Source organism: Spea bombifrons, chromosome 11 (assembly GCF_027358695.1).
Source record: "Spea bombifrons isolate aSpeBom1 chromosome 11, aSpeBom1.2.pri, whole genome shotgun sequence".
Lineage (NCBI taxonomy): Eukaryota > Metazoa > Chordata > Amphibia > Anura > Pelobatidae > Spea > Spea bombifrons.
In genome coordinates this window covers 18,234,358-18,248,835 of record NC_071097.1, presented here as the reverse complement: position 1 = coordinate 18,248,835, position 14,478 = coordinate 18,234,358, and the positions used below count along the sequence as shown (strand labels likewise).

At 40.1% G+C, this 14,478-nt stretch overlaps 1 protein-coding gene across 1 annotated transcript; it reads right to left on the bottom strand.

Annotated features, from left to right (window-relative positions):
• Positions 1-6,336: 6,336 nt before the first annotated feature.
• KIFBP (kinesin family binding protein) lies at positions 6,337-11,359 on the bottom strand. The gene is made up of 7 exons (XM_053451060.1): positions 10,952-11,359; positions 10,107-10,205; positions 9,562-9,641; positions 9,191-9,374; positions 8,452-8,545; positions 7,778-7,890; positions 6,337-7,443 (listed from the first exon to the last, which is right to left on the bottom strand). The coding sequence occupies exons 1-7, from the start codon at positions 11,342-11,344 to the stop codon at positions 6,571-6,573; spliced, it is 1,836 nt and encodes a 611-aa protein (XP_053307035.1). The 5' UTR covers positions 11,345-11,359; the 3' UTR covers positions 6,337-6,570.
• Between the last annotated feature and the right edge of the window lie 3,119 nt (positions 11,360-14,478).

Below are 14,478 nucleotides of genomic sequence, written 5' to 3'. Positions count from 1 at the left end.
AGAAATATAATAACGTAAGATGAATCTACATAAATTTTTGTTGATCTTTTCCAGCGGTGCTGCCCAATAAGCCGTTAACACTGTTTATAAGAGCAGCCTTTTGTGCTCCTATCCCACCAGAACCCACCGATACCACCTTCTACCAGGCAGACCCAATAATTAGAATTACCCCAGAGTTATGTTACTAATATTTTTGGTAATATGTTTGATATAATTCAATATTTTTGGTAATATACTACATCTCGATTTCCAAATAAAGGTTACATTTGTGAGAAAATATCATGAGAACTTGATAAGGAAAAAGTATAGTTATAACATAACTTAATTGTGAGAATTTTTTTCCCCTAACTGCGTCATGAAATGAGTCAGCTTCCCTTTCCCCAAAACACTTACATTCGGTGTTTAGAAAGAAATTGTAGAACAAAGCTATATGTATAGTTTAGATTTTAATTACAAGCTATTTAGAATGTTTGAATGATCACTTAAAATACGCTTTCTATAACCCTTACAAAATTATTACATTTTTAATCAACTGAACTGAATTCAAATGGGTGTATTTTCCAGTATTTATTCTGGCAAACGATCAATACAATAGATAATATTAAAATAAAAACTTTACAAAAAAAATTAGTTATAGGATACAGCATCATCATGATTTACAGTAGATAGAGATGTATAACAAGATAATTTAGAAGTTCTTAAGATTGTACCTATAACATTATTCTACAATATTATTTTAATGTCTTTCCAGCTAATCAAAAATAAGCATTGTATTAAAGTTTTGTAGCGAGATGTTGCCACAGTTTAGGTAAGATTTCCCAATTCCAGTAATAATTGAAAAAAATATGAATGTCAAATAAAGTGCGGAATGTTTTTACCTTGTGTAAGGTTTTCAGCAAAAAGCATGACACAGAACATCAGAAAAATGTTCTTTGAAATGAAATGAAGTTCCATAATTTGCTTGAGTAGTTCTCTGCGTCCTCAAAATGAAATGTGTACTAATGAGTGCAACAAGTTCCCCAACAAGCAAAGATTTCCGACTGAAACCACTATGACCAACCCACAGTTTCTCAAAACTTCCTGCACACGAAAAGGTGCGAATTGCGGAAATAGCTTTGGCGAACAGCAAGAAGATTCTTATTTAGAACTGTGACAAGAAATTGCATCGCTAAGTAATACATTTAAAAGGGGAGAAATTACATGTGGGTCATCGGAATCAAGATCTATCTGTTTTTAACGTGATTGTTATGTACGGTGTAAAAGGTTTCCTTACTGCACATTTGCATTTATCACCATAAGAAAGGAGACCTCTAAAAAATAGACCTCTGAGGTCCTGAAGGTTATGTGACTTTCCATTATATTCTAACTTGGCCTAATAAAAGATACGAGCTTCAACAAAAGTCCTATCACCGTAGCAAACACTGAAATGTTTCTTCTATTTCATTCCGTTTCTTGCTGCGGTGATGGCACCATTTTTCCACTTGTGCACCAGAAGCACATTTTCGACATGATCCCCTATAAGGTCCAGAGCATGATGCCACGATGCAACAGTCCATGCTAAAGTGGGATTCAGGATCGGCATTGGGTGGCCACATACAATAAAGGTTGAACCAGGCTGTCAAGGAGATGGCAGGCACGTCTACAATCGGTTGCCCTTCCTTATAGAATAACATGAAGAAAGTAAGTGTTTCTTCTGCTAGTCGCCCTTCCCCCAGGTGAGGTGAGCCAAAGCCTCATTGACCAAAGGGGGAAAATAATCAGCTTATTATGATGTTATCACTCCATCTGTATATTGCGTTATTTGCTCTGAAGCCTAAATTAAGTGATCTATTCTTTGATCACCTTGCTATTGTGCTGGTGTTTATAGAAGACCCATTTTTTTGTCCCTAATAATAGAGTGCTTAGTTGGCTACACCCAGTACAAGTGGTTGTCTACTTTATTAGGTAGAGAAACTGAAAAGTCCCTGCAAACGAGCTATATTGCTTTCTATTCCTGAAAATTGAGGACAACAACACTATGGCCAGGGATTCAGGCAAAAGAGCCCTGGTTCCTGTGACACATTCACACAAACAAAATAGAATGTCCAAAGAATATTCAACATTATCATGATTGTAACAACATATGGGTCTTTATTCAAAGGGGATACCTTTTATTGGCGAACATAGAAAAAATTAACAGTAACCATTTGGGGTCAATGGTTAGATAGAAAATACGTCTGAGGTCCTGAAAGCTTTTGTGATTCTACATCTGTCACCTTTGACTAAATTCTTCTTCTTCTCATGAACCAAGATGGCAATATCCATTTTTCTTCTTCATGGTCATAAAGCAAGTTACAAGATGCAATTATCAGGTACTCTCTTGGTACAAAACGAAGACCCCTATTCCAGAACAATTCCACGTACAACCATTTGCAAACCTATATTCCCTGATCCGGTATTGCATTCCTGTCTGTATCCAGCGGGTTACCGTGCTACAGGTTTCCCTGTCTAGGCTAGACGTCCTGCATCGTAGGACCAAGAATGTTACACAGGCCTCTGAAGCCTCAACATGCCACTGCCAACTGTTGTTTAAACTAGCTTTGGTTATTGACTACTAATTTTTCTTATTAAATTACACTATAACATTTGTAAAGAATAAATCGATTAATTAAATCACTAGGAATATTAAACTAAGAGGAAGTCAGTATGATACACGGAGTTTCCCTGCACTAATATTTTTTTATCATTTGGTTTATTTAAAGAGTTTGAGTTCCTCTGACACACAAACTCGAATTTGTGTGTTTTTGCAACAGACGGAAAGATGACTTCAAGCCAAGAAAAACCACAAATAACGTTAACCTTTATCTGGACTGATAACACTAACTGACATACAGGAAGGCTACAAAGGAAAATATTACAAGAGACTTCGTCTACGTCTTGACAAATGTTCTTCAGGCAGAAGAATGGAGGCATAAACCCATAGAGAACAGAAAAAAAAACTAGAAAGTAAACATATTAAATGTGATGTGAAGACACGCTTTTTGTTGAGGTTAGCTGGGGGGGGGCAAGCATTAAATGTATATTTTCCATTAGGGAAAGTTTGCTTTAATTATCTATTTACTCCGGCCACCGGCTACCTTCACTTACTTGCTAGTAAGTGTGTGCAAGCGGATGATTTGTAGCAGCCTGTATAGTTTGACCTAGCTGCTAGTATTTTTCTTTTTTTAGGGGTATTAATTGTTCATATACCCATTTGGGCACTTTAGGGCCAAAGATTGAATAATAAGAGTTACGTTTTATTGGGATACACATATTCCTGAGTTTATGTATCATTATTCTGGGTTAAACCCTAGTGTGCTCTTTTAGGCAATTTGTTTGGGTAATTGTGATATGTTTCTAGATGACACTTTATATGGTTACCAACATACTGTTGGCTTAAAAAAAAAATAAGTGAAAAAGAAAACAAAAAAGACCAGCTTATTAAAGCAATATAAATAAAGAAAATAGTTGAAGGTGATCACAATGGCAATTTCCCATGTATCTGATCAAAATCAATACGGGTGAACAGTTGGTGGGGCTGAATGAATGGATAACCTAATTCATATGAGGTGTAATGTGTGCATGGCACAGTATCTTCACCTATAGCTTATATATTCAGAGCAGATATGGTACAAATGCAGTGATCAGCAGCAAGATTCGTTGGTTATTAAGGTGATTGTTTCCACTTGACAGCAGAAGTGCTCTTCATACATAGATACATACATAACCCTACGATATCTCAGATCATATCCTTATATTCTTAATGCCGACACCAAGTATCCCACACAGTGCTGATGTGCTTCTTATTTGCCAGTTTAAATATTTGCATACAAAAAGCACACGCACGCAACAAGATTTAGAGAAGAAGCTAACGCCGCTGAAGAAACTGAAGCTTAGCTCACTGCGTTGTTGCTTCATGTATGTAACATTTTAATATTTTTATTTGACTGTTATACAAATATTAAGTAGCCTATGCAAAAGGAAAAAGAGAAATAGTCCAAAACATTTGATGATAAAAAAAAAAAGAAAAAAGGAGTCATTTATGTCCATGGAGACTGGGCAACACAAAAAACGTAGCAAGGGGAGAATGTAACTTCTAGATCAGGGGAAGAGGGTTCATGTAAATTATAATAGGTTTCAATCCAAGGACAGTAGTATAAATGATGGTTATATGTGACTTGGCTCCAGTAAAGCTTGTAAAATGTTCTTGCTAATTTCCCTAGCAATAAATCCACTTTTCCTAGGAAAACATAAATCTCTTTCAGGTTTCGGTGGCAGAAAGAAGGCAAAATAAGGTCTTCATAATAGTTGCTACAGTTACTTACTGTTTTATATAGCGCGCTGTACAATGGGTAGACAGGACATAACAAGTAGTATGTAACATAACAATATGACTTACAGAGACAACAGGTGAGGAGGGCCCTGCTCAAACAAGCTTACAGTCTAGAGGGATTTGGGGTGTATTACACAATAGGTAAAAGGTAAAAGTGCCACTGCTAGGGATGGAACAGCCACGCTAGTAAAAGTGTTGCAGGAGAGGGACTAGGAAGGGAGGGCTAAAGGAATATGGGAGAGTGTTAGTGTCCTATGTTAAACCATGATATGTTTTTCAATAGAGTCCTGAGAGTGATATGTTTATAACCACGTTTTATCAGGCACCCTGGCACCTCGCAATGGTAAATTTGGCCCTGCTAATATCTTTCTGGACCACATGTTGTCTTGTGATGTCCGCTCCCTCTTTCTAAGGCTGAGGTCAGGAAGCCAGAATTGAGAATAGTCATGGTTTAGCGGGTCTAACACAGGAGCAGAATAGCAATATTGTACACTGAGACAGGATACGCTATGCTAAACACGGGTGCAACATGGAAAGGAGCCAAATCCGAACGTGTTGCGAAAAATTCAGAGTTATGTCACCGGGGACATGTCTTCTACCAGCAGCCATCTTGTGCATGGCACGGTTGCGTGCAAGACAGCAACCGGTCACTGTAGAGGGAAGGCACTGGAGGAACCACCGTTCGTAGCGTGAAACAGCACAAAGCCCTACCCTGATGGCACAGCGGGGGTCCCTGCATCGTGGAGCCAGTTGGGAACCTTCTCCGTCCGCTCCATGGAGGAACCCACCCTCCACAATGCAGGTAGGTAACAGTCACCTTTTGTCTCTCAGTTGTGTTATGCTATGCAGTACATTGTATGTCCCGTTTACCTACTAGACAGTGCTGCAGAATGTGATGTATAAATCAATAATAAAATGAAAGTAAAGTTTTCCAGTCAGTATTTTACCCTTAACATGCAGCAGGAACAACCAGTTTTTTGTTGAGATGCCCAAAGTGTAAAAGAATGGAGTAGACTACAGCATCGAGAAGACAAGAGCTAAAATGTCTGATTCAATGCCTTTCCCAGCTGTCTCTGATAACAGGCACCCTTTGAAATCACAGGGTGTTACAGTAACTGATGTTTATATACCATGCATGCAATTGGCTGCTACTACATCCACTGGAGTCAACGGGACCTCAGGCCCCACGGACTTCAATCCGGCTTATACGGTACTTCCGGGCTGTAGGAAGTCATCCAGGTAATGTGTTACATGAAACAGAAGTCTCATTTTCCAACTCGTTACTAGAAAGAGCAAGCATCAGATTGCATGCAGAAAACCATCCACTGGATTTCATACGAAATCAACTCCCAATCGGTGTATAAAAATACTACTAAATGGCACTTATCCAAAACGTGCATTGTGTGTGCACCATTACATGTTAAGATTGTGAGTTCCTGCCTTTCCAGGACAGGTCTACACACCAAAAACAAAGTTAAAGGTGAGATTGCAACACACGCATCAGGGTGCATTAAATACATTATTATCCTGTTTCTATACATCTATAAATTGCAGTGACTACTTGGTCCATTTCTTTTGCGTTTTGACTTAATATTTTGTACAAAGTAAATAAAAAACTGAAATATAACAATCGGAAACTTTAAGAGGTTTATTAAAATATTAAGCAGCTACATTGACACATCACATTGAAATTCATTATGTTTCTCTGCAAAAATAACACATGATAAGTCTAATGCTCCATTATTTGTCCCCACATGCAAGACATGATTTAACTTAGGTAATGCAAATATGTTCTGTGCCTAAAGTGAACACTATGCATCTTTAAAAGAGGCAAGAAGAATGCAGAAGCATGCAGTATAGCCACAAGAAACCAGAGTATGCATGACATATAGAGCTGGCACAGGTCTTAAAATATTGCTGGGACAAAGACTGTGTGTGAGAATATTATATTATATATTTTATTTTTCTTCTCTACACACACACACAGCTCTGACACTGCCAACACAAGCCCATGGTTATATTTTTTTTGTCATAGACCAAAATTGATTATGGCTTTAGTTTTACAGCAGCCACATTATTACATGAAATTCTTTACAATCATTGCTGCTTTCATCCTTTCCCATTCTAGTATATGATGTGTGTGATATTTTAACTAGGGTATTGAGAGGATTAATAAATATGTCAGGAAATATTTTAATTCACCACCCAAATGCATTGCATTAGGAGGATAATTGCAGTCTTAACCTTTCCATTCTTGTAGGAAGAAGAGCCACCATTTCCTTACTAAGTTCCAGTTCTGTTTCAACAGATTTGATGGCTTCTTCGTATTTTTTGCAATAATCTACCAGAAACGAATAATAATTTAGAGACTTCTGAATATTTTCTAGCTGCTTCTTTGGATCGGTTGAAATATGCTTTCCATAAAGGCGTGCAATGTGAAATTTGGCCACCATGGCAGGACGAAGAACATCATCATCAAGTTTCTCTGGGAACTTCTTGTCTGGGTTTCTTAAGGAGTCCAAAAACATTTCATAATAATTAATTGCTGACTGGGCTAAAGTATTGATTTTTTTGATTGTGTGCATGTCCATCTCATCCAGTTTATTACCGATGGCAACTTTTAAATCCATCATCTCATAATACGTATCAGCCAACTCAAACTGGATCTGCCTGCAGACCAGGAGATAGTACTGCGGATTCAGCTCTTTACATAAAGGTTCTAACATATCTACCCTGCGTTTGTGCATTTTACAGCGCCTTTCATAATCCTCCTCAAAAAAGGCTAGAACCTTAAACAAAGCACTATGATCCTGTACAATTTCAATGTGATCAGTGACATGTCCGTCCAACTGGAAGAACTCCTTTGCTTCATTGATATAGTTTTGCCCAACGAGGAAAATCTCTCTTGCTTCTTTAAAATCCAGAGGGTATGAGCAATCAACCTTTTCTTCTACTGCCAAGATGGAATCATAGACATCACTTGATCCGAACAGAACTGCCTTCTTCCGACCTTTTTCTTTCTCATCAATTTCTTTTTTCCTTTGAGCTTTAAGTTCATCTTGAATATCCACATCAAGTTCGCCAATATTATCCTAGGATGAAATTAAGACGTATTTATTTGTAGCACGGCAAAAAGTACATTTTCTGTATTTAACACAACAGAAAATTGACAGCTACAGGCCACTTCTATACAATAACAGCTACTGTAATTTCAATGTCACGAAACACCTTGCTTAAGGAGCCAACAGATTGGCAAGAAACTGATAGGGGGGGTTTGGTATTTTATTTATTTATACATCAATCTTCAGTCTCTGCTGCCATCTATTGACTCTTTAATATTTTGTTATATGCCACATGTCTGTTAGTGTTTTTACCCCTAGTAGGAGCCATAAACATTCAATATTTGAAAGAAAAATGCAGTTTTACCTCAAGCTTTTTCCGTGCATCCTGCAATAAGTTCAGACAGTACTTGACCCAACATCTTGCTATTTCGGCTTTCTTTTGTCTAACAAGATCAAGACGTTCCTGTTCAGTCTCATCTAATAAAGGAAGGACATGGAGCGGTGTTCAAGCTCTTTGAGTCAGCTCAACACAACATACAGCAAAACTGTCAGTCACAGAACATTCAGCCTGAAATACTGAAATTCTCCTTGTATTAAACATTTAATTACAAACAATATTTTCTTACATACTAGCAGTAGACCTGCATCCCAATGAAGATATAACAGCGGATGAGAATGATCTGGCTTAGTGTTTGAATTGCCTTCCAATGCCAAGTGTACATCTTAGACAAAAAATACCTAAGGATTTTAATGCAGCCTCGACAGCATATCTGGCATCATTTGAAGATACCCTGCTTTATGTTTCATGATACTTTGCGACCAGATTTCTAGATACTTACAGAAGGATAAGGCCTATGAAAGTTGGACTTTCTGGGTCTACACACAATCTGACCCTTTCTATAGCCTAAATATAAGCATTTAAACTATACACTTCTTGTCTGGAACTTGTGCAACCTTTGTTTAAAAAAATACTTCCCTATCGAGCTAAAGTATATACACACATCGAGCTAAAGTATATACACATCGGGTAAAACATACTTTCTTTTGCAGACTCGGGAGAAGGGACGTGTTCAGCTTTGCTAAAGATGACATTCGCTGCGGCCAGGCAGTGTCTGGATTCCATGAAGCATTGCTGTGGGGCAGGAAAAAAAATATATAAAAATCAAGACGGTTAATAAAAAGGTTTCTAATAACAAATCTCAATTCCTCCTGAACTGACACGCATAACACTAAAACACTTCTCAGACCAGAAGAAATAAGGATGCTACTGATAGGACTCCAAAACTACAGAGATCCACAGGACCAAATTTAAAAACCAAGATAGATTTAGATGAAGATGTCTGTGCATCACTTATGATGACCAGATGTAAAATGTGCTACAATTTTCACCTAAGTTGAGCAATTTGCAGACCTTAATATATTATAATCAGTCACCATTGATACATGGATAAAAAAAAACCAAAAGCAAATGATATAAAATAGTTATTATGGCAACATTAATTATTTTTATTCTTCACAATTGAAACTCCCATGCCCCTTGTATTGTGTCCCATAAGGATTCAGTTCCGTAGTGTATTCCCCGTTGCTTAGTAACAAGAGCTGATGAAAGGTGGTTGTTTACTTTTTAACTTAAATCGTTTTTGCTTTATAACGTATGGGTTTCCCATTATAAGGCAAAAGCTTAGTATAGCCAAAATAGAATGAGTCTCCCAAAGTTATTTTGTTTTATCTAAAAATAACCCCTAGTAAGGATGAGAACAACGATGGGTAGACTTACCTTTCCCAGATAGTACTGGGACAGCGTGGCTGCGTTGATTGCCCACTCCATTGGATTGTAGCCATCGTATTCCAGTTGTCTCTGCAGTGTTGTGTGACAGTACTGCGCAGCCTTCTCATCCTGTTTCAGGTGTTTGTAGACTTGGGCTAGGTAGTACAACGTATGGGTGTACACCCTCTCAAACCTGAATTGACATGTCAAGTAGTCAATAGAAAAGATTAGAGTGTGAATGCAACTATTTCTATAGATATTTAAAGCACAAAGCTAAACACATACACACACACACAAGATTTTAAGCACGGGTGTATTTAGAAGTGATGCTTGACACACATCGGTCTTCATGCATGGTGCAGCACTGAGGAAATACTTACCTTTTTGACCGCTCTTGTTCGGTAATCTTTTTTTCTTCAGGTGAGAAATGTTCATCTGGTTCCATAGGGGGTTTGCCGATCTACGAGAGATAGTCAGATAGGGCAGGCCGTTAGCATGAACAGTGTCAAGCTTTGAGAACCATGCCTAACGGCCCCTTTAATTTACCAAGCCTTGGCTTTCATCAATATTTTTACGTCAAAAAGCTTAATAAACAATGTTTGGTATAAAAAGTCTGTTAAGGAGCACCGGCCTCATGTTCCCCCTTACATTCTACACCAGGGGTGCCCAACCTGCGGCCCTCCAGCTGCTGCAGGACTACATCTCCCTCAATGCTCTTTCAGCTAAGGGGCTGGCTGAGGAGCATGGGAGATGTAATCCTGCAGCAGCTGGAGGGCCGCAGGTTGGACACCCCTGTTCTACACTATTTTTGAACTTTGGGGGCAAGAAAGGTTTTTCTTTTAGTGTATATTTTCTAGCAGGAGGGTCATGAGGTTTATTTATTTATTTTTATTATTATTTAGTATGTTTTCCCCTTCCGACTCACCTCTTTCATATACTGATAATACAAGGACTCGGCAGATTCCAAGTAAGCCTGCGCCACTATTATCTCTCCTCGGTCGGCCCAGAGAATTCCAAGATTATTCTGAGAACAAACATGTTTTTGTTATTACACATTTTCTACCTTATTGTGCAGTTACCGCATACTTACAAATACGGCATTTATTAAATCTGAAAACGGCACAATCTGGTTAGAACAGATCCGGAGCTACGGTCTAAGCATAACTTGCACACTCTGGTCTCAATTAATTGAGCCACAAAACCACGCAAACTGTAGAAAAAACCCAGATTATGAGATCATCTAACTTTGTAACCGATTGCTACAAAGCGGGGGGGGGGGGGTGTTACATGTTATCAATGAATGTTTATTATAATCAATATTTTGTTACTTGAACAAAAATAAATCACGGAAAAACAAATATTAAAGTGAGACAAACACGTTTATAAAAATAACAGATTTATATGCACTGAGCGGTTTCATGCATTACTAGATTATGTACGATGCTGCGTCTCCATGGTAACCCTGCGCCCAATGCTGCAGAATAAAATACTGCATAATTTTATCAGCGCAATGAAAACGGGTTCCCCACACATACACATATATATACACACATATACATATACATATATATATATACACACACACACTCACCAGGATGCATATTAGATACACACACACACATTATACATCTATAAACACACATTGGGCCGGGATGCATGCATACATACACATATATATATATATAACACAAACAAACAGACAGACAGACAGACAGACAGAGGGCCGGGATGAGCGCACACCCCGCACTCTCGCAGTAGACGAATACCCACCTGCGCCTGGATGTAGACGGACACGCACTCCTCCGTCAGACGGTACGGCTCTAGGATCTTTCCGGTCCTCACCAGATGTTCCTCCCCCGCAGACATCTCCTCCGTCTCTGTATGATTTACCCCGAGACGGAACTCGATTACCGCCAGGCGAGCCGCCATGAGTCGCTCCTCATCCCCCGCCGCTCCCTCCAGCCGCTCCTCTGCCTGCTGCCGCTGCCCGCCGTCATCCTCCTCTTCCCGGGGTCGCAGTAAGGCCCGCGCCTCCTCCAGCAGCTCTCGAGCCCGGTACTTGGAGCGATAGGGCTCATTCTCGGGATCGTTTCGGGACTCCACATCAGACGCAGTAACAGCCCGCTGATACGTCTCACACAGCAGCTGCCATCGGCCCGCCATCTTCCTACTCTGCTGTCAAATCAATGGCTCACGACAGGGAACGGAGCAGCCTGCTCACACACGACACAGCGCTTTACGGCAGCAGCCAGAGCTTCAGACAACGTAACAGCGGTTAGGGCAGGGCGCCTGCGGTACTGCAGATGGACGATTACAACTATGTATCCCCTGTCTTTATATCCGCCATAAATACGATGACCATTAGTTCTGACAAGCAATGTCTAGCCATTAATATTACTAAAACGGTAGGCCCTAGACCAAATCGCACCCCGGGGAGGAATAGTCACATTATACGGTTAATGTATAATACTGTGTTAACTTAGTATTATTACGACTTTTGGGGCTGAAAAACACTAAAACATTCTGAGATCTTAGCAAATATGGTGAAGAAAGGACCCAGTGGAGCCAGGAGTGTGACTAGGAACCACAGGGCCCCAGATTGCATCAGGGACCCCCAACTTCACCGAGCAACATGTCCCACAGTGCCACCTTTGCCCCAAGCAGCTTATTGGTGCCACCAAACAACCTGCCTGTGCCATCTTTGCTCCAGCTTGTCTGTGCCATCCTCCAACATACACTTTGGCACCTATACATACCAGGTGAAGCACCATTTCTCTGGGTCAAGACCCAAATCCTCCTTGACACGCCCCACTCCCTGCCCATTTTCCTTTTAAATGGGGGTGTTTCCGGCTGCCGTCATCGGGAACTCCCACTGACATCAGTTGGAACTCCCACTGACATCAGTTGGAACTCCCACTGACATCACTTGGAATCAACATCACGGGACCGCCCCCTGACGTCAGTGTGCAGTCCTGGCCGCTTCCTGCAAGGAAAGGCTCCGGAAAGCCGGAGCCCAGAAGTTCTCAGGTATGCACATATATACCCACACAAACTTAAAAATGCAAACACATACACACACACTAATTCATAGACATTCATGATCGCATACACTTATCCATACACATTCATGCTTATGTATACGCATAGAGACATCCTTGGTCATATGCGTACCTCCTCACCTCTCCTGCAAATGTCTGTCTGCTGCTCGCACAGCCTCGCTTTCACTGTGGGGTCACATGACACAACCTGCCAGTTAAAAATTGTTTAGAAAGGGCCCTTGTGACCTGAAAGAGCATGGTCCAAGTCAGAAGGGTCCTTTCTGAACAATGCCCTTGGCCTCCTGGAGAGTAGTGATGTCTGGATCATGAACGAATCGTTCATTTGATCCGGTTCTTTTTAGTGATCTGGATGAATCGGTTCACTAGACTGAACGATTCATTTGTAGCGGTTCAGTCTGTGAATCATGCAGCTGTAACCTGATCCTAGAGCTGTGAGTCATCTGCAGAGCACTCAGACACAGACTCTGGGGTCAGGTTACAGCTCATTAATTCACACAGGAACGATGACTCATAGAGTCAGAGAGTCGTTCAAAGAGTCGAATGATCCGAAGAGTCGAATGAACCGAAGAGTCGAATGAACCGAAGAGTCGAATGATTCGAATCTTACAGGGATCCGGATCTTACAGAGATTCGAATCATTCAGAGAATATTACTGATACCATACTTTTATAAATAAATACATTAATAATGTTCACACTGCCCCCAGGATTTAGATTCCCCTGAGTTTGCCCCCCTTTACCTATAACTGCACCTACAGTTAACTTTATTAAATTAATTAACTTAACCCTCAGTCATCAGCATAAAATTAACCCTTATACCCCATCAACCATAACTGCCCCTGAAATTAACCGTAAAGATCCCATTAACCATAACGGCCCCTGAAATTAACCCTAAAGACCCCATTAACCATAACGGCCCCTGAAATTAACCCTAAATACTCCATTAACCATAACTGCCCCTAAATTAATTGCATGTACTCCAGATAAATTGCCTAATAAATTGGTATGGTTGATGGGGTCTTTAGTGTTAATTTAGGGGCAGTTATGCTTAATGGGGTGTTTAGGGATAATTTAGGGGCAGTTATGCTTAATGGGGTCTTTAGTGTTAATTTAGGGGCAGTTATGCTTAATGAGGTGTTTAGGGTTAATTTGGGGGTGGTTATGCTTAATGAGGTCTTTAGTGTTAATTTAGGGGCAGTTATGCTTAATGAGGTGTTTAGGGTTAATTTGGGGGCAGTTATGCTTAATGGGGTCTTTAGTGTTAATTTGGGGGCAGTTATGCTTAATGGGGTGTTTAGGGTTAATTTGGGGGCAGTTATGCTTAATGGGGTGTTTAGGGTTAATTTGGGGGCAGTTATGCTTAATGAGGTGTTTAGGGTTAATTTAGGGGCAGTTATGCTTAATGGGGTGTTTAGGGTTAATTTGGGGGCAGTTATGGTTAATGGGGTGTTAAGGGTTAATTTTAGGGGCAGTCATGGTTGATAGGGTGTTAAGGGTTAATTTTAGGGGCAGTCATGGTTGATGGGGTTTTTAGGGTTAATTTAATGGTGAGGGTTAATTTAATTAATTTAATAAAGTTAGCTTAAGGTGCAGTTACAGGTAAAGGGGAATGTAAATCCTGGGGGCAGTGATTATTAATGTATTATTTATAACAGTATGGTGATATTCTCTGAATGATTAGAATGCCAATGAAGGCAGAGAGTCGTTCAAAGATCCGGATCTTACAATGATCCGGATCTTACAGTGATCCGGATCACTGTAAGATTCGGATCCCTGTAAGATCCGAATCTTTGAACGACTCTCTGCCTTCATTGACATCACTGGAGGCAGGGGGGAGGATTCATAATGAAAGGGGCGGGGCCAATCGTTAGTGTGCCTGCACGGAGTTACTGGAAAACAGTAACTCCGTGCAGGCACACTGAGTGATCCGAAGATCCGGATCATGAATCGGATCATTTCAGTGAACGAATCGAAATGATCCAATTCACTTTAATGATCCGAACTTCCCATCACTACTGGAGAGGTGGACCCTGTTGCAGTTGCAACCCCTGTAGCTATACCACTGAGTGGAGCTCAATGATTCCAATGACCAGCCCTGTTACCAAAAAGACATGTACAACCGCTGGTCGTTTTTAAAAGTTTATTTTCCACTTTTCTAAATCTGGCACTTCTGTAACTAAATGCAGCATTCCAAACATGATCCTAGCAGCAGTGACTTGTTCATTATTCACACTAAGCA